Source organism: Teleopsis dalmanni, chromosome 2, assembly GCF_002237135.1.
Source record: "Teleopsis dalmanni isolate 2A chromosome 2, ASM223713v2, whole genome shotgun sequence".
Lineage (NCBI taxonomy): Eukaryota > Metazoa > Arthropoda > Insecta > Diptera > Diopsidae > Teleopsis > Teleopsis dalmanni.
Genome location: NC_051847.1, coordinates 94,884,420 through 94,906,604, shown reverse-complemented (window position 1 = coordinate 94,906,604; position 22,185 = coordinate 94,884,420). Strand labels below are relative to the sequence as shown.

Sequence of the window (22,185 nt, the reverse complement as noted above, 5' to 3'; positions counted from 1 at the left end):
ACGCTTTATTATTTTATTTACTTAATTCTAACATACAATATGGTTGGGTTGCACGTATGCGATAAAATATATATATATATTTATAGAAATATATATTTTCTATATAATAAATAATTGTATAGAAAATCATCGTTAGATATTGTATCAGATGGCTTATCATTGCATTCAACATCAATTATATGTAAACTTATTATATATCGTTTAATTATATATTTTCAAAATTTATTTTTTTTTGTGTTTTTTGGTCACTTTTGCTACAATTATATTTTTCATTGTCAAGAAATCGCCTATTAAAAAATTCTAGGCCTTTATGATTTATTTATATGCAATATATCTTAAAAACTTTTTTATATTTAATTTTTTACTCATAATGAAATCCCGTAAAACATAAGATAACGTAATTTCTCACAACAGTTGCAAAGTTCGTGAACATATTTTGGCAATAATATTTGCACTCAATAGAAAAATGTTGCCCAAATCTAGCTAACGTTAGACATTCTATCTAAAATCTAAACGTTATACGGCTTTTATATTGTAAGATTAAAGTACTAATCTCGTTGTTTAATCTCAGATTTATCTCTTTTTGGTCGAGATTAATGTACAAAATTAATTAATTAATTATGTACAAAACTATTATTAAACAAATGTATTAAAAATTAACTCACTTCGGCATTTTCAATGTTTGTTTTGAATAGATTTTGACATTTCTTTTCCAATTCCTCTAAGATCGTAAAAAAAGCTACGATGTTAAGCCATGTGCAAAGTTACACAGAAAAATAATTACCATTTCTAAGGAAATAAAAAATTAATCTCGACCAAAAGGAGATTAACTTATATATGGAAAATCTGAGATTAAGCAACAGATTTGGAACTGTTATCTCGATTATTGGTTTAATCTGCTTTTAATCTCACAATGTAAACGCCGGATTACTTGTAATAACCAGAAGTTAACACAACTAATGAATTTTTTGTTGTTTTAAGATGCACGTTTTCTACGTTGACTTCACGCACAGCAATTAATTCAGCCATAAAAACAAATTTTCGTTCGTCAGTCTTTTAGCAGAATACTGTTTAGAGAAAGTTTTAATAAAAATTTTTTGACATTGTTAATAAACAATGTCTTTTTTTTTCATACTTTAATTATGATTTTTATATATTTACAAACAAAACAAAATTATTTTTGCATGTACATTAGAGCAAAGCAGTTATTTCAGTCAATTTTAAAAATATTTATAAAGTCGAACCATGTGGCAACACTTATTTACAATGTTTTTCAAACTGTTCCAGATGGTGCCGGCTACTTTTTGATTATGTTCCAGTTTTGTTATAAATAAATAATAATAATTTATAATTTGCATACGATGGTAAGATTTATTTGAAAACATAATCATAAAAACATTAAATTATACATTAGCATTTAATTTTAGTCTGTTACATTACATACTGACGTTGGCGATATAAAACTCGAATTGTTTTGTGAGGATTGTCCGAAGGCTTGTGAGAACTTCTTGGCACTATGCGCCAGTGATTATTATAATGGTTGTGCATTTATTAGAAACATCAAAGGCTTCATCGTTCAAACTGGAGATCCCACAAATACTGGCAAAAATGGACAGTCTATTTGGGGTGAAAAATTTGAAGACGAATTTAAAGAATCATTGAAGGTACGTTGATCGCAATTTTGGTAAACGAAAATAGTACCAAAATAAATATAACATTTTAGCACTCAGATCGAGGTATGGTGTCGATGGCAAATAATGGTCCAAATGCAAACGCAAGTCAATTTTTTATAACTTATGCGGCTCAACCAAATTTAGATCTCAAATACACATTATTTGGCAGGTAATGCACAACATTATATTGTAATATAAACATTACTCATAAAATAAATATGTACCTTTTTCAGAGTAATTGATGGTTTTGATGCATTAGATGAATTGGAAAAACTTCCTGTGAATCCTAAAAACTATCGTCCACACATTGAAAAAAAGATTAATGGAGTTACTATACATGCAAATCCAATCGCTGCGTGAACAATATAATTCCCAAGTAAAACCCAAACCGACATTTTATAACTTAATTAATGAAGGCAAATTATCCTTATTTATAATAAGTCATGTTAATATTAAATCATTTAAAATCTGTAAAACAAAACTATTTGTTTTTTGCACTCCAACACGTGGCAAACACCATAAGGTACAAACTAAGAATATATGAGTTCAACTATGTATGTAAACTTTTATAATTCCACATTATTTTATTTATAAATTTTATGAGTTTTATGTGCACAATGAATTCTTGTTGTATTAAAAGTTTGCTCATCAGTTATAATAAAAGTGTTGTAAATATTGTATGTGTCTTAATAAATTATAGATCAAATATGTTTTCGTGTCAGGTAGATGTTATCGTATGCTAAGTAATTTGTAAACACATGCGAACTCTCAGTAAAGATAATCTTGTATGGATAATTTGATTCTTAAAAATAAATCTTAATCCTTTTAAAATGAAATCAGAAATCAAATTCAAAGAATTGTACAGAACAGTTTAGCTGCATTATTTTACGCAGCCACTCTAAACAATTTATTTATATTTAAATAAATAAATTAAATTAAATATTACAAAATTCATGAAATTCCAAATTTTTAAGCTATTGCTTCAAAAATATATATTTACCATTAGTAGATGATTGGAGTTCATTCTATCAAGTATGGCATAATTAGTTCTTGGAATTAATACCTAAAAATCCATCCTTCCTATGAAGACTATTACTGATAGATAAATGTAATGATTAACTTTTTTAAAAACAACATTTTATTATTTATTTTATTAATTGCTTTTATTTTTATTTTAACTTCTGTATTAACTAACTTAATTCTGAAAGAATATTACAATTTTCACTAAAATGAGAAATTAAAGTACAATAGAATACAGTATATATATAAATACATATACATATATATACATTACATATTTAAAGAGTTATTATTCTCTAATAAAACTAATATAACAATCTTTCTTAGAAACAAATAATTGCATTGATTTGTGTGAATTTTTATATAAAACAATACAAAGCGAAATTGATAAAAATTCTTGTCTAAAAATACTACAAACAACAATGAATTATAAAGCAAATGAAGTATATATTATAAATTGTAGGATATACAATATAAAACTAATCACAACATAAATGGAAGAATACTTAAAAGGACTATTCACACTCACGATATGCTAAGTTTTTTCTTGGTTTTTCATGCATTTCAGTAATGCACTCATCAAGTTAAAACAAAAATGTAACTTAATTAAAAATTCAACTAAAAAACTTATACATAAAATCTCTAATAAAAAATGCTTCTCCACAGCACTATGTTGTGCCGTTCGTTATCTTTTTGGCCGGCTGGTCCTTTAGATATTCCTCAAACATAGTTCGAATGTCAGCAAGAGCCTTGCAAATATTATCAGCAAAACGATGTACGTCCTAAAAAGTAATTTATTTTTTTTAATTTAATAAATCTTAATTCATGAGAATTATTATTATAAAACCTTACAGTGAGTTTACACGCTTTTTTTGCTGATATATGGAAGAATATTAAATTTTCTCCAGCAATTATATATGATACACCGTAGCCATCATCTGCGACAGGTCCAAAACCACCTCCTGAACTGATGCAGTTTGGATGCTTCTTCAAATCCATTTTTGGTGTCTGTCCATGAGGTGTTTGACTTGTAGACAGCCTCCAGGGTTCACTAAGAACTTCATTGAGGAAAGGTGAATCGACTTCCAAATACTTGGACACCACGTACAAGCAAAATAGATGTCTGTCAATGCCTTGTCCACACATTGCATCTTGATAACCTAATTGATGACGCTCACATGCTTTTCTAATGAGTTCAACACGTTCTGTATTCTGAAAAGAGAAAGTTTGTTTTAAATGTTAAACTATGATCTCTGATTTAAATTTAGAATTAATTACTGAAGTGCTGCTGTTCTCCATCGCTTTAACCCAAGCTGATGATTCTATCGTACATGGTCGAACTGTCTCTGTACGACCCTCACGGAATAATCGTGTCATCGAGGCTTCATAAGTGAGTGAGAAACGTCCAGCATCACGATAATAAGCAAGTTGCAAAGCCATTTGTATGTAGGCATCAGGTGATAACCTACACTTCTTCATAAAGCCCTTACCGTACTGAGTATGCACTAAGATCCGCAGATCTACGTCCTGTGAATTTTAAAAACAAGTAGTAGTCAGAATAGAAACCATTAAAAAAAATAAATGAAGAGCACTTACATTAATTAATTTGCTAGCATCAATGGTTGCCTCATCGATTTGTGGCAAACAAGGTGTGAGTTCCCACTTTAAGCGAGTTGGAGAAGGCGGTTGAAATTCTGGTATTCCTTTCGTATTGCCAGTCTCATCATATCTAAAATTTGCACACTTACATATAAATCGCAATTTTAAACGCTTTTTTAATATTTTAACATTGCACCAGATTTTATTAGTAAAATTAATTAAATTTTAATAGAAACACATTAATTGTTTAATGCAATTGTATTGATTATTTTATATTTTTTTTAAAAATTACCCTTTATTTATTTGGGAGTTATGATTATAAGATGACACTATTCAAGGTTTGGTAGAAGTTCGCGTTAATATAAATATGTATAAAATATATATATGTGTTATAAGAATATGACACAGAATTTGTGGTTGAAGTTTTTCAACTTTTGAAGTTAAAATTGAAATTAAATGATAAAGAAGTCCGGAAATGGTCGAGTCTACCCGAACTATTCGAAGTATTGCTCTCCACTTCCATTAAAATCTTATTACAATAACAACACTTCAAGGACATAGTCATAATTGTATAATGCTATTAAAAGAACCTCATTTGAATCCTTAACTAAGCTGAATAACAACAACAGCTACTACTTAAGACTTAAATCAACCAAAATTGATTAAACCAACAAACATTTGGCGGCTTTACGAGTACTTTATAAACTATTAGAATCACTGCAAAATGTCATGTGAATTATTTTTGTCATTCTTTCATAAATCTACCGATATGTAGGAGGGAAGAAATAATGGTTATCGCCACTCTAAAGACTGCTCCATAATAATTCATCGCTTTCAGTCTGAAACAGCTTAAAAGCAATAATATCATGTCATCAGATCTTGCGTAGACACAGTGTGGAGATGAAGAATTTGTGCAAATAATATTAATATCGCCATTAAAAAAAATTTTGGACATTCCTGAAGGTGATGGCTGTAATACTCTGCTATACCTAACTTTTAATGGTAGTGTATATAGATTAAGGTCAGCAATCTCCTGGATTCCTGTGAAAATATGCTTTCACAAATTTTTAAACTTTTGTTTCGGTACTGTCTTATTTTGACAAGACAAGTTCAATCGAAGGATGGAGGTTTTGAAATAACGTCTTTATTCGAAATGTTGTCATGGTAAATCGCGAATCCTCGGGTTGTGGCAAATCTGCAATAACCAACAGTTTTTTCTATTACGATATTTAAAGCTTTGAACAAAGCTCCACAGGAATAATATTAGTTTGGTTCCAAAAGTGATATTTGCACTCGGTTAGTTAATATTTCACACTGTTCCTTGACTATACGGACAGAATGGAACTTTGATTAGTCGATCAAATGAAGCGTTGAGTGTTGCGATCCATCGTTTACATAAATTTTGCTTCGTTGAATCTAATAAGCATGTTAAGGGGGTTTTTTTGAAACAGGTAAATTCGTACAATTGACATTACACTTGAAAATTGAAATTAACATAGCTTCTTAAATAGATTGTTTTCAATGCGATATGAAAAGTTCTTTACAGTTTTTTATAGTGAAATTATATTTCTTAGACACTATTGCAACTATGATTTAATGAAGTTGTAAGTGTAAACAGCCATTAACTGATTATTGTACTTAAATTTTTTGCAATCTTCAAGTGTTTCTTCCCACAATCCTTTAAGACTATAAAAATTAACAATGGCACCGCATAAAGATGATAAAGAGATCAGATTTATGGATATGGAACACTGGAATTGCTAATTGCTACCTTTCATTGCTATTGTTATGTCTTTAAAAGAAATATAAATTGATGCCATTATCTTAGATTTAAATTTTAAACAAGGACTAGTTTCACTATGAATTAAATTAGATGTACATAATTCAGTGAGATTTATCATTGATTTATTGCACTAATAAAGAAATGTTTCTATATAAAATAGATATATCATATATAAGACTAATTTTTACATATCACCAGCACATTCTTCAAACATTCTATATATTTCGATCTATTTACGGTACCACAGACTAGATAGTAATACTGTAGCGAACGTTATTCTTCCACAAAACTAAGATTATTAATAATAATAGTTGAATATTACTAAATATGCATTATATAGCCACAAGCACAGTAGCTATATCATTAGAAGGTCTTTAACTAATGCCACTCGAACTCACACTTATTATCAGTAGTAAACTGAGAATTGGATTTGTGGCATTGTGGCAGACTACATATTCCTAATTTGTATGTTATGCTAGAAATAAATAGAGTATATAAAATAAAACCAATTTTGATTAACGATCATTTAAGCTGCTGTCCCGGATTATATAAATTGCTTGATAATTCAAGTATACATGTGAATATTTTCCTGGCGAATTTATTGACTAGATATGGTTGTTGTTTCGTCGAACTTCTTCCTCCTTTAAAGAAGCAATTTTTTATTGAAACTATTTATTTTGTTAAAGCTATTGTAGTTCTCCAAATATTTAAAATTGCTGTCTCTCAGTTATAAAGGTAGTTTTTATGGTAAATAGTTAATCACCTGATAGCGGATAACTCGGGTTTATAAAATATTTGACGTATTTAAGGGAAGATAAATATATTACCAGAGATTTAAGTTTAAAACTTTGAAACACCTATGAAATTTTTGCAGGGTATATAATTGATAATAGAATTGAGTTTCATCAATTCTAAAAATTGAGTTTCTATACACACATATATAATGTTCAAGTACTACACACATTTTTATGAATGGTTTATTATATACAAAAATGTTTTGTTAGGTTTTTGAAAAGATCTATTTTTGAATAGTATTACTTTTCGTTAAAATGTTTGTTAAAATGTTATTAGTATAAAACGAAACCAAAATATTTTCACAGTGCAATGATTAAAATATTGTTTGTTAATTCAGTAATTCATTTAAAATTACCCTTCAATATCATCACCAAATATATATTCCCAAACATGACCCATAACCGGTGCATCTGCCCTAAAATTTTAATAACAAAAAACGTTATTTTAGAGGTTAAAGGACAATTTCGTTTAATTTTTTCTTTGTCTTAAAATTGAAAAACCAAACGAAATAAACTAAAAACATGTATTAAATTAAAAAACCAAAAAGAATCTGAACACCAACGTTGATTTGTAAATTTTTTGAAGTGTAGTAACGCCATATACCAAAAATTGGTAAATTAAGAAAATATTTTACCCATCAGTTAATAAGTCGTCCATTATGAGGTTTTCCCACATATGTGCACCAACAGCTGCATCGGCCCTTTTAATAGTTCAAAATGAAAAAATATGCCACATTTGCTTATACAAAAATGGGTTCAACAATTTAAGGCAGGTGAAGAACAATTTGATTGGCTTCTTCCAAAAACAAAACATTAAATAAAAATTTACTTACCAAGTGTGTTCTGCATTGAAACCCACGCGGCCATTGGAACCGACACAGACAGTGAAACTCTTATCAAACCAGCGATTATATCCGTTTCCATGTAATAAAGTTTTACCAAATTTATCGAGCAGATCTGGTTGTGCCAAATCAAATTCATATGGTATAGTATCCAAGGATAGAACGAAAGCTGCCGACTCGACAGTGTTCAAAGATACACGATTGACTCCACGTGAAAAATGAGAGTTACGCACTTCAGCCCATTTTGACCGATTCCATGCCGTTAAAGCAGCTAAATTCTCTTCACCTGGTAGGGGTTCCGCCTTAGAATTGAGTATTTCTTCCATTTGGCTGTAATAAGTAACACAATAAGATTAATTTATAAACGTACTTTTTATATTATACATACACTTGAATTTCACATGGCCGAAGAGAACGACCTTTATAATATATCAATACTTTGTAATAACAGCCTTTGTGTAGTACGACAATATGATTAGAGTCTTTATAGTGAACGATACGATCAGTTTCCAATCCAGGTACACGTGCCGTATTAAATGTACGCTCATATTGCCAGGAACAGAGTGGAATCATTCCTTGAATCATAATCTAGTAATAAAAGTAAATTAATGTGTGTTTCTTTAATTTGCAATTCTTTAGAAAAGCTTACCGGTTGTAGTTCTTGACGTTCAATAGAGCGTCTAAAGCCCAATAACAATGACACCACATTTGCTGCTCGTGCTGCTTGATTATTAGTTAAATTCATGAAAATAGCATCGGTGCCGTAAAAGTTGCTGTTGATCATCAATGGACCACGTCCTCGCAAGTATACGTACTCCTCCCACCAATCGGATACGTAATTTGTTGACCACCAGCTTTTAAGCACAAGATACCATTGCAATTTTTTTCCAATTGTTTGCTCAAATTCCTTTGCCAAACCTTCCATACGTTTGTAGTTGTCATCGTCCAATAATGGTCGAACCGAACGCAGATAACGTTGCATAGTATTATGCACTGACGGAAGTGGTAAACGTGGCAACGACCCTTGAAAACTATATAATCCAGGCGTATTCCAACTCGAAAGCACTTTAACAACGCCAGTCCAAACCATAGTGGTTATAGATATTTTACTACCCGGCGCTCGAGATTCATACATCCAACCTTTATACATAAGCAAAAGCTTTAGTGTGTATCTCATCGTATAGCAAATCGATAGCCATACAATAAGTGATGCACAAAAACAGGCCATCACCTGCCAATTAATTGTATTTGTTGGAAAATACACTAGGATCCTATTGACTAAATTAAAAGGTACTTGATACCCGCTAAAATGTAAACCTATGGCAATAGCCGATATGAGCCACAAACTTTGTATGTGAGCTGGGTAAACACCATTACGCACACCATTCTAAAAAGAAAAGAATATTTAATTAAGCAAACTAAGTTTTAAAATAATAATATTAGAAAGACTTACTCTCGCACGAGCTAAACGTTTTTTCCACGATCGCACGCCAGAGTTCCAGACAAGATTTAATACTTCCTGATCATAATTTATGTCAAACCCTTCGTGAGTAATTGCAAACGAAAAGGCTACAGCTGAATGGGCTTCAGCCATATTTACGGCTCTTTATCACCGATAAATGAAAAAATATATACTTCGGTCTCAATATATTTAAAAAATAAATGGATGTGCTGATAGTCTGTAAGAAATTAAAAATATATTTTTATTTTAATATTTATCATAGCAGTTATTAAATACTATTAAAAACCTTTTAATATAAGGAAAGGAAATATTAAATAATATTATATATACTAAACTAAACTTAAATTATAAATAGTTAAAAGGGTGAATAAACTTAAATATTATATAAATAAATAGCAATATAGAAACTGAATGCATTAAATTGAGATCTGTAACTGCAATAAAAACATATCTTAAAATTTTTAGAACATTTTTACTTTAAATAATTTTTGAGATTTCTACAAACAATAGTACTTAAATTTATAGAAACAACACTTTATGCGTTAGTTTTAAAACTATAAATAGACAACAAAAATTGATAAAGCTATTAATTTGCATAATACTCGATTCACACCAGAATTTTGCTTTTAATTTTAACTGTCAAATATTTTCATTTTGCATTGAAAGCAACAACAATTGACAGCTAAAATTACAAACAAAACTCTCGTGTAAATCCAGTGTTATGCACATAAAATGCGCATTGGCTTTGTGTGTTAACACATGAATCCACGGTTTTAATTTGACAACGGTCAATGCTTGACACTTGCAGTCCAAAAAATTGTATAGGGACAATCGATCTTTCAAAATACTGATGAAGATGAATATTACCAATGTCCGATCAGACCATGATTTGAAAATTTCTTTATTACTACTCCCTTTTCTATTTCTTATAGAACATAAAAATTAGAATTATTTTATCAACTGAAGAACTGAGAAATTTTTAATAGGTTTTCATTTTAAATGTAAAAAAATTTTATTAGTTTTATAAAAATTATGCCACTAATACCTGAATGATGTATTAACTTATAAGCTATATATACATATTAAGAAAAATACTTTACCATTTTATCACCTTCCTAAAAGATATATCCATCTTTAAAAGTGGATAGAAATCTTAGAAACCAGTTCCCTAGTGTTCTAAGCTATAACTCAAAAGTCTTTCACTTTATTCATCTATTTGAGTTTATAACAATTAGTAAATTTAAGAATATTTGCACTTATCAATACATAGTCATAAGGAGCAACTAATGACAGTTAAGCTAGAAGGGCCATATCGAAAAAACCCACACTTATATGGTATGCCGACTTTTAGATGTTAAGATCTTCGAAGTCATGATTTCAATATTATTATATTAATTTATAGTTTTTTTTAAATTAGTTTCACATAATTATGAGCTTGCAGAAATCAGTTTACTATAATCAGACCAGCACTACTTTATGGGTGTGTCGCGCATAGCTGCCGACTCTACTATCCAGAACCTACAAGTTGCTCAAAGTCAGGCTCTTCGATGGCTCTTGAAAATGCCTTGGTACATCCGCACAAATGACATGCTAAGATACCTTAAAATAGATCCGGTCAAAAAATACATAAGGGACAGAGCTCTGAAGCTACGATAATCTGAAGGATACGATAATTTTGCTCAAAGTCAGGCTCTCCGAAGGCTCTTCAAAGTACCATGGTACATCCGCACGAATGACATGCTAAGAGACCTTAAAATAGATCGAGTCAAAAAAAACATACCGGACAGAGCTATGAAGCTATAAGCGCAAAACCGAAAGGCTGTCCTACACTAACCGCACGGGGCGGTACGCAGATCTTAGATCAGTCATTGAATAATCACGAAGATTATGAGGAATACTTAAATTAGTGAGTGAGATGGGTGGGACTCTGCAAAAACTCCCCTGCTATCAAAGAGTAAAAGTGCCCAGATGCACTAAGTCGGAAAAGGCTCAACATTACTATGTTATTCTTATTAATAAATTGAGAAACTTAAACATTTTATATACTATCAAATGTCTGATTGATTTTATATAAGGAGTTAGAATAATAACTGTAAAACTGGTTATATGTACTAGTTATTCATTTTGTCTGATATGTCACATGACTTTTCATAAAATGATTGTCTGAGGTAATTGTCAGAGGTTATTATCAAATGTACACTAATTGTGGTTATAAATCAAGATTAAAATATTTGATTAAAATATTTTTTCTTTCTTCTGAAAAAATTAAACCGAGTCTGTTGTTTTCCTCTGATCCATTTTATTTTGCAAAATCGGCTAACAAGCAATGTACTTATTAGTATTTGCATTTAAATTTTATGTATGCAAGTGTGATTGGCATTGCAATTTATAAAATCATAGAAAATTAAAATTATTATATAGTTTGTTCAAATTTATTTATTTGTCATGGTTAAAACTCCCAGAAGAAAATTTCAGAAATTGTATGTCAGAGAAAATCTTCTCAAAAAATACCTGACCTGAATGGATGTGTAGCCACATTTGCTAAAGTTCTTTTTGTACCATTTGCTCACATCCATCGCAGTTATAACGAGGTTTATGTAAGATTATAAGGATATAAAATACAACTGTGATTTTGATTTTGACCTATTTTCTTTCGTCATTGGATGTAAAATACAACATTATGTTACATTATGCTTTCTATGATAAATCTTGCAGTACTGGATTTGTTAATTTTAAGTTAATTTTCGAAGACATAATACTAATGATATAATAATTTCGATACATAACAGACAGTAATCAGCCATAACTTAGTGGTTGTTTATATTTAAATTATCGAATTCTGAAGATTCTCCCCATGATATATGGTACGTAACCATGCAAAGGAAAACCAGTGGTAACAGATCACATGATCTTAATTGCCAATTTACATCACCAAAATATGATATTATACATCTGACAACTTTCTCATGCAACACAAGCAAAACAGAACTTGTGTAGCTTTTGGTGCCACAAATGTTGAAACCACAAATCCTCCACATCTTTGTCTTTAAATTGAGTAGACGCTTTGTGACTTTCCAGACTAGCTCAAACCACAGTAACTATTTCTGGATGAAATAGTAGTGATTTTTCATTGCTCCGGATACGATAATTTTGTTTGTTAACATATCCTATACATCAAGCGAAAAATAAACCTCATCACTATAACAAAATCAATGCGAGAAATCATTATTTTTTCAAAAACTTTAATGGTTATTAAATAATCCATATTATAAAATAATCTATCTTTAACTGATCATATAAAGTTTTGACTGACATTTATGTTAGATATATAGTACTGACACAGTATTGCTAAATCAGGACTACGAAACAGGTAATCCTTTATTAATCGCTATTATTGCGGTGTCGTCGACCTATTAATATTTATAGTGATCGTCTATTATGATACCTTTATTGTTATGGTTTCCAAAAACTTCGGCAAATATTGTAAATGGTGGATTTAAAAGGCTATTAATACAAGTATTTAAATATATATTTTATCATTCTAGTCCAATCAATTAAATATGTGTCAAAATTTTTGATATAACCAACAATTTTATACGTACGTGGTATATGTACTCATATCTTAACGAACTAGGCCAATTTATTATAAATTTAAAATATACTATATTTTTTTATCTTTGATAGTATAGTTTTACAAATATTGATAATCGTGTTGATAGCAGGTACGTACCTACTCAGCTTCAAAAAAAAAACTCGTAGGTGCTTTTTTTAGGAGTGCATAAATTTTGTAGATTAGTTAAATAGATAAAAGCCAGTGACTTCATCTACGTTACAAATATCATCGTATGTGCTTTTTAAATGATAATACCATGTTCAGACACATCTTAATTTCGCAAAAATCTTAATTTCGCAAAAATCTTAATTTCATCTTCGTTTCAGCGAAATTAAATTGTTTTTTCCATACAAAATTCAGTTTTAAGGTTAGAACGAAGTTAAGGAAAATGGCCTTAATTTCGTTGAAGCGAAGTCTGAAATTAAGGGTGCTTTTTTAGGAGTGCATATAGATGTAATAGGCAAGTAAATGAAACAGCACCCAAGTGTCCATTGAGAGTTCTCGACGTTAAAAATATCATCATATACTCATATGTGCTTCTTCATAGTTGTGAAAGTAATGCATATGTTTTTTTGAGTACTCGTATAAAAATTTAAACAAGTTAATCACTAAATTTATTTGAGATCATTATGCACATAATTTTGAAACTTTTACTTCAAAAAATAAGATTAAATTTCTAGATCTAATTATAGCATTCACATATCATATCTGTTATCTTAAAGTTTCATGTCACTCATGTGATAAGTTTCAGCGTTTCTCTTAGCCATTAAAGTGTATGTGAAATTCACACGATAGGATTTTTTCAGTAGTGGATCTTATGTTCTCACTAATTTGATCAAATCCAATCGACATTAGAGTTTTTTATAGAATCCGCATGTTATTAAACGCAAAGCGTGGCACGCAGTTTCCACTAATCTTTCTTTTGAAAGCGTACTTAAGATTAGATCAGATAAGATCCTATTGAAATTTGTTCGGTCTCTTTCACATACGCATAATAAACTCACTTTTATTTTCAGATAAACGACGACAATCGTTAGCCCATATAAACGTATGCATGTGCTAAGCAAAAATTCGTTGGCTCTATGGGTGCTTCTATTTTTGTACTGCAGTACATACGCAGACTATTTCTTGGCTGTCGCAGCAGTGTTTGTTGTTAATAAATATTTAAATAGATGAAAAATAAATTTTTTTAGTGATGAGTTGAATTCAAAGTTCAAAGTCCACAAGAACTTGGAGGCATGTATTTTATGCAAGCCACACACACCACACTTGTACTGATTATTTTGGTTTTATACTCTCACTAAATGTTTAACACTAAAAAATATTATATTATAATAAATTCTTGCCTCCATATTGACGTCAATAAAAAAATTGAAAAAAGGTGATAAAAACTGTGGAGTGGTTTTTGATAACCCCGTAACGAGTTCCAGACAGATCGCAAAAAACGAATACGTCGTATTAATCAACACATGTTGATGCATTAATTTGATATCTCTGCATTGGTAAATAAAATTAATAAAAAGTAAATAAATGTTTACTTATAATTATAAATATTTTAATACTTTAGTTCTTTTTTTTAATGGAATTATCAAATATAATACAATACCCTATATACATAAAGTACGGTATAAGTAAATCCCAGTTGAATAATATGTAGTATATTTGTATGTGAATATATACAGTTTGCAGGGCTCACAAAATACATCCACAACTTTCTATAATTCAAGTGCAAATATTCGCTAAAATATATTTAAATCAGAATATATATCTATAAATATATAACCATATTGAAACTAAAAGAAATACGAAACCATAACTTTATATTTAAATAATTGGGAATAATTAACATTATTTTTAATTGATTGCTGATTAAACTCAACTAGTTATTCTAGTTCCTCTCGTAAAAGTTACAGCAACTAACAATGGGAGTATCGTGCCTTTTTTAATCTACTGACCACTACAGTCTCTTGGGTGTCCTACTTTTCTATGTATTAGCATTGCTAATCCTATGTATCACAACGGAGCATTGTTTAAGCTAAAGTGTACTTTAGAGTAAAAGACCGTCACTTCAACCTAACCTATAATATATATATCTGGGCTGAATATACATTTTACACGTTAACAGCATATGAAAAAGAACAGCGTTACTTTAAAAAATCACATCATTACTTTTCGATAGTTCATGCTGTTGGAAGAACATCATCTGTCCTTAAACTGGCCTTACAGATCGGGCCACATTTTCTATGTTTAATTTTCATGTCTGAGTAAAGTTGATTTATGGAAGCTATGTATTTCCTTTTTAATATAAAAAAAAACTGTGATTTATTAGAACATTAGTTTAGGTTGTGACAGTACAACAGACTCCACATTAAACTAAGACAGCGCCTATAGGTCTATTACTTTACTGTAGGGCACTTATTTCAAGATTCACCTTTTCTTGATTTTGTTTTCTAGAAGGTTGCTTTGATAAGTGCATTCTTGATTAAAAAGCTATTTTTCTGCTAAGCAATTCCTGAGAAGTATGGCTAATTTATTCAGACTAAAGTACACATGTTTAAGTGATTGCATTTTAAAAATATATATGACATATGTATGTACTAATATATTTTATTGTCATTATACTTTGGCTTTAATGAGTAAATAAATATGGCAGAAACCCTTGATCATAAGCGCAACCATATAACTACTTTAAAGGAGTGTTTAGTGATGATTAACCATAATCTGAACCAGTTTTTGCGCCATATCGTAACCGTAAATAAAATATGGATCCATCCTAATATACCAGTGATGAAGGAATATTACTGCTATATTGGAAAATTCAAATGGGTTTTTAATTTAAACTATCACACAAATTAACTAACTATAAAATTATAAGGAACTTATTATGACTGTGCACCACTCTACTTATTCCATTTAAACTTCAGTGATAAGACTATTGCAAACGGATACAATAGTCATAATATGCAACTATTATTATATACATACAAACTACTGCTACTGTTAAAGTTTTATTGTGACGGGTTTTTATGTGATTAACACAATAAAGTAGATTATACTGGCGACCCAAAGTGGATCCACTTACGCCTATTGGCTCATTGTGCAAGCATATAATGGAAAAATTCGGGGTTTAAAACCTAGAACCTATGGCGAAGCTTAAAATGCTATTTAGTGGAATGATTTTAACACAATAAAAGTAAGAGTGCATATTTATGTTATCGGTACAAAAATAAACATTGAATAAAGAACTGAAACTAGTATTAATTTATGTTTCATACTTGGTACAAATTTAACGTAAATGTTTCAATTGATGTTCCAAGTATATGGTAATAATTATTTTGTAAATATACCGTGTAGGTATCTAAAACTATTGCTACCACATTCCCGACCGCCAATCGTTAAACACTCATTTCATATGCTTGTAGACCTTATATTTCGGTGTTTGAGTTAAAAGAGAACTTGTTTGTAATAAAATCGGTTTTAGCAAAAAATGATTTTTTCTTGTTCTGACTTACAAAAAGTCCAGTCTATCTTGGTGTGCACTTGTGCACAAATGAAGACTATATATAAAACTCATGATTAAGTTTTCAACTCAGTTAACTGAGTTTTTACCTCAGATTCCAAAATTAATGGATCAAATTCAAATAATTTCTCTGTCAACAACAGAACAAATTATTAAAAATCTATATAGGGCTTTTTTTGTATTGGGTGATTATATATAGATTATATTAGTTTTGGTTATAAGCTTGCGGCAGTCACTGATGTGATCGTGTGCCAGTACATAATTGTTATAATCTTGTTTTTTTATATATAAATATTTAGAAACTAATTTCTAATATAACTATGTATATCTTTATGCGATAGACAGATGTATGAACATAACAATCAAAAGCACAGAAAAGCCATCCTAACTGCTAACCACACAGCAATTCAGCACTTAGTTCTCATCACGATAGTTGAATATTATTAGTTACGATGGAATTATAGGCCCGAAATCATTTGGTGGCTTAGGAGGAGGTAATTTTTTTCACTAATTGAAAAAAAGAGAAGAAAGCTATACTAGGTTAGTTGACAAGGGCTACCACAATCGAAATCGTTTATAGAGACTTGCAGCTTAAAACGGTTTAAATATGAAACTAAGTAAAAACGATGAGTATACTATAAGTTAAAGTATCACCTTACAATATTGGGAACTTACACTAATAACACTTTCAGCTTTTGTAGGCAAGAGAAAGAGACCTCAAAACATATGCTAGAAGAGTGTAGGACATCGCAAATCGTTTGAAAAAATAAAAGTCTGTAATGAAGATTCATTTTAAAGAAATTTTTAAATGAAGTTCGACAACAAATTCCCCAAAAATAATATATACTAATAATCTCAAATCCAGTATATAAAATTAAGGTCTCTGTTACTAAAACTGTATACCTATTATATTGTTATAGCTTAGAACTTTAACCTATCGACTACTTTTGACTTCTATACTTACGCGACTAAGAGTGATTTACTCACATTTAAACGATATTAAACGATTTAAATTTTAAGTTTTTAATTGAAATTTATTTTTCAAGCATTTTGCTGTAAATTTCTAATAAAAACAATTATTCACAAACAAAATTAATATAATAATTTTATTACTTTAGAAGCAATTACTCGATTGTAGGGTTTTGTAATGTATTAAAATATATGTGTGTATATTCGCTTGTTTATATACTCATTCATTACATCAATTGAAATAAACAATTACTGAAAGTATAAAAAAAAAGTAAAAATTAAAGCTAAAATATGTTAACAACTTTTTATTACTCGTAGTTTGAGATTTTATAGCAAACAAGTAATTAAATTACATCGACTAGTTTATTCACATGGGAAGTTATTACTTTTTGCGGTTTTTTATTTTTCATATTTAAGTATATTTATATTAATTAAATTTTAAGATTAAGGTTAGCAGAACTTTGTTTTGCTATTAGTTCGTAACAATATATATCATACTATCTAAGCTGTGATACTAGGAAATATATGTGCTTAATACTAGTGTAACTTTCATATAAAAACAAAATAAACAAATATAATTAAAATTCAACAAAATAATAAACACTATTAGCATAATCCAAGAAACTTAAATATTGTTATTATCAATATGTTTTATTTAAATTGATTTCACATAGATATTATAGACTACTTTATACCAACTAATTACTATTCACAAAATTTACATTTTTTTTTTGCAAAACTATCAGTCTAAAGTACAAACCACATGACTTTATATTTGAATTATTTTGAATTAATAATAACAGTTTTATTGAATGCTAATCACTGGGTTTTGAGATTTTAATTCAAACTCATGAAAGTATCAAAAACAAATCAAAATTCTCCGTGTCCAAAGAAAACGAAATGCTAATTTGCTTATATAAACATATGTATGACCAGAAAGTACCCTTACTGCAGGTGCCACTGCTAACGACTTTCATCTCAATTTTACAGATTATTAAACGACATGACTTGAGTCTATAAATATGAACAATTATCATTTAAGGACAAAAAAAAAACTCAAGAACTCAAGTTCTGATGATCAAATGTTCTCAACCACCCTTTGGCTTACCGCTACCGGACTGTGGCATTGGCACCACTGAGTGGTAAAGCATTTTATATTCCTCTCTGATATTATTTTTTTAGGAAATATTCATACCGGTACCATTAAATGACATAAATTATTTTACTGGTATGCACTACATTATGGGTTGAGAAACAGTGGACTATACAATTATTATTAACAACACTTAAAATATTATTTCAAAGTTCATTTTCAGATCCACACAATAACATAAATACTACATGACAAATTTAAATTTTCTGATCACAAATGCATATTAATTTTATAAGAATATATATATGTTACTAGCTGACCCGGCGAACGTTGTTTCCCCTTGCAATTAATTTTCCTGGCGTTCGTTGCGTTGCTCTTGACTTTCATTAGCACGTGTAATTGTATCCTGGTTTCTTACATCTTCATTGTTTTCTGCCGATATATTTAACCGACGGTTCTGGAGTAATTGTGAATTCCGAGTCCGTCGACCAATATTTCCTCCTCGTCCACGAAGACGTGGCATTGTCTTTTGTACGATATTTATATCTTTATATATATAATTCTTCTTTTTTGTGTGTTGAATTTTTGAATTCGCTGGATTTACCAGGAATACCACCACATAACTTAAGATTAAAAATTGGCTCACCTATAATTATGCTGCGGAATTTAAATGCACTTAAGCTATGCAACGTCAGTTTTACCATTCATTTTAGAGATTTTAAAGTTTTTAAACAAATCAAAGTAAGCATGAATAAATTTTAAATTTTTAATATAAATGTATATGGATACCAAAAAATAAAAAATTGATTAAAAAGACATTATCCAGTGGGCCAAATTGTGAATCTAAACCTTCCTTGAATCCACTTGAACACACACAAAAAATTTCATCAAAATCGGTTCAGCCCTTTAGGAGGAGTTCACTGTCAACACACGTACAGAAGAATTATATATATAAGATAAGCAGTATTGATTACTTTTTCAATATATATAGTTCAGTTTTTCAGTGGCTGATATTTATTATAATCAGTGTCATATAGGAATTGTGATCCATTTGAATCTGACTGTGAAATCATCTGCTAAGCGCAATCAAACAAGAATTCCTCAATGATTTCATTGGCTAACTTATATTCATAATTTTCACCCATCTACAATACTTTTAGCCTTTTTGAACATAGGATTTAGCTACATATACATAATTCATATATATTCTTACATAAAACAGATCACAATAAAGCCGAACCGCACAATTCTTGGCATTTCAAATTTGGCGATTTGTGCCAATTGTTATTTTGCTGGATATCAGAGAGACCTCTGATCTGGAGAATTTTCAATAAACTTCTGTAACAAACAAATGTTTACTATATAACGGCCAAACTTATTTAACGTGAAGTACTGGTCATTGAGTCAAACGACTGTCTTAACAATTTTCTCTTAGTAAGACAATAATGTTGGAAAGTATTCAAATGCATAGCACCATCAATATTAAGTCACCTGTTCGAATTACAACACTTATGCAGTTCGGTTTATTATTAATAAATTTAATTGAAACATTGCTAATCAAACTAATGCTTTCAAGTACTTTGCAGGGTTTGCTCAGCAATGTAGTACCTAAATTATCTTAACACCATTGACCATTAAAAACAAAATATTTAGTGTCTTATAGTATAATAAATCTTTACTATATACCACTGCTAGTTTTAGATATTATGTTGGATCCGTAGTTCTTAATTCAAATATTTTTGTTTTGTTTGTTCAACACTGTTATAATCTCATCTTCATTTAGATAAGCTTCTTCAAGATACCTTATTCTGAATTCTTTTAATATAAGACATATGGTATATCAATATACTCCATAGTCCATTACTATGTTATTCATGATTGCTGTCATTTAATTTTATGAGCACACTTCAAGCTGTCCTTATTCACGATATTTGTTTAGCCTTGCCGCCAAAAATGTTCTAGATACGTCTTTGACTTTCGAGATTTCTTTGTAATATGTCTATATGGTAGATTATTATTATAGAAGATTTTTTTGAACAAATTTACTCCTGATGAATGGATGGACCATAAAATATTAGAAAATTTTCAATTATTCTATATACAAATACAAATATTTTTGTAACTTGAATCCCGAATTAAGTAAATAGTTTATTATTGTTTATTTAGTACATGGTTATGCCACATATGCTTATTCTTATCAACATATGCTAACAGATAATGTACCAGCAAAAGGTATTATTGTAGAGTCACACTTTTATTTTAAAATGAAATATAGTTGTAAATAAAAGATTTGTGTTATAAAAACAAATTTCTGAAGGTAACGACCAAATTATTCTACTCTATTCTAGTCGCCTATGTTTGCTTCCAGCAATTGGTTGTGTCTCAGAAGTACATGGAACTCAAACAAATTTTTATCAGCTTTCGTAGAAGAAAACAATACTTGCGTAACTGTACAGGAGATAAGAAAAGCATTTCAGTTTGTATTTTTATATTATTTTCAAAATTAGATTGTAGACGAGTGTTTATATAAAAAAATACAATTGACTTCGTTGTTATATTCCCTTAAATATGTTCCGAAAATATGGTATATATTAAAATTTAGGTCAAGATCGTTTCAGACATGTATGTATGTGCCGGTAAATATTGTTTTAAAATAAACATTTTTAAAAATATATATATAAATGTATATATAATTTTTATACAGATGATTTGAGATACCTATGTGTGTACCGGTAAAATATTTTTTAAAATTAAATTTTTAAAATAAAAAAATTTTAATATACATATATGTTTCTTTTATATCAAAAAGAAATATATATATGTATATCGAATCTCAGAATGGTTACAGGCTCCTCGGGGAGGTATGCAGATCTGAGGTCAATTATTGTTTAGTCTGATGAAGTGATAAACAATAATCCCGTCAAGGGTTAGAGAGGGGTTATGCAGAAACCTCACAGTTAATAGAGAGTAAAAGTGCTCAAGTGCACTGACTTAACTATTCTCAACATAATAATATATTTATATCATAATAGGAAGAAATTTTTTATAGGAGATCATATTAAAAATCTATTTCTCATTTTCCTTGTTTTCTTTTCTTTCCTTCTTTTTATCCTTCTTGCTCGGAAAACTCTATTTGAAACCTACAAAATTCAAGCTTTTTTGGCACTAAGATATTTTTAATGTTAAAAGACAATAAATAATGCTAATTTGATAATTAAGTAATAAAATGAAGCACTTTATTTCGTACACTAACGACTTATTCGAAGGCCTCAAATTTTTATAAAAAAAATCTCAAACATCATTTCAAAGAGTGGTTAGCGTTAAGCAAATAAAATTGATTTAATTAAATCCAAGGTTTCCATTGAAGAAGTCTCAGTAAATCTTGTATATATCTTGTGTATATGTGAAATATTCAAATTTAAATTAGTGAGTCGTGTGGAATACTAGATATCGGTTATTTTTCTTGGGTTAAGTACTCGTATCTGTGTTAACATATGTGATGTTTGAAACTTACAATTATGTCGGAATACTGGCAATCGAAATAAACCTTCAACAATATTTATTTGCACAATTTGTTGTTATGTTCTTTTTATTTTGTTATTATTATTTATATTATTTTGTTTCTTTTACTTAGTTTGTTTTGAATTAAATAGATTCGCAAGGTCTTTTCAATAAAATGAATTGCGCTTAAGTAGTTTTTTTCCCGATTTCAATGTATAAGAACTAGTTTGTTTTATTCAACAAAAGTCACAATACAATTAAATAATTATTAAATCAAAACAAGAGCCAAAAGTGATTTTCTTTTTCTCAGTACAAT

At 29.4% G+C, this 22,185-nt stretch overlaps 2 protein-coding genes across 3 annotated transcripts; one reads left to right on the top strand and one right to left on the bottom strand.

Moving 5' to 3' along the window:
- Positions 1–1,280: 1,280 nt before the first annotated feature.
- Positions 1,281–2,336, top strand: LOC119681612 (peptidyl-prolyl cis-trans isomerase-like 3). Its single transcript, XM_038094854.1, has 4 exons — positions 1,281–1,364; positions 1,428–1,664; positions 1,724–1,842; positions 1,907–2,336. Exons 1-4 carry the CDS (start codon positions 1,362–1,364, stop codon positions 2,031–2,033), a joined length of 486 nt encoding a protein of 161 aa, XP_037950782.1. The 5' UTR covers positions 1,281–1,361; the 3' UTR covers positions 2,034–2,336.
- Positions 2,337–2,812: 476 nt separating this feature from the next.
- Positions 2,813–21,980, bottom strand: LOC119678725 (carnitine O-palmitoyltransferase 1, liver isoform). Of its 2 annotated transcripts, none has more exons than XM_038090725.1 (10): positions 21,883–21,980; positions 9,165–9,390; positions 8,361–9,098; positions 8,100–8,299; positions 7,703–8,041; positions 7,505–7,570; positions 4,290–4,422; positions 3,972–4,220; positions 3,546–3,905; positions 2,813–3,475 (listed from the first exon to the last, which is right to left on the bottom strand). In XM_038090725.1, exons 2-10 carry the CDS (start codon positions 9,303–9,305, stop codon positions 3,362–3,364), a joined length of 2,340 nt encoding a protein of 779 aa, XP_037946653.1. In that variant the 5' UTR covers positions 9,306–9,390; positions 21,883–21,980; the 3' UTR covers positions 2,813–3,361. The 2 variants fall into 2 exon arrangements, with proteins under 2 accessions (XP_037946653.1, XP_037946654.1); XM_038090726.1 differs by lacking the exon at positions 7,505–7,570 and adding an exon at positions 7,226–7,285 and having other exon boundaries at positions 21,883–21,979.
- Positions 21,981–22,185: the final 205 nt, after the last annotated feature.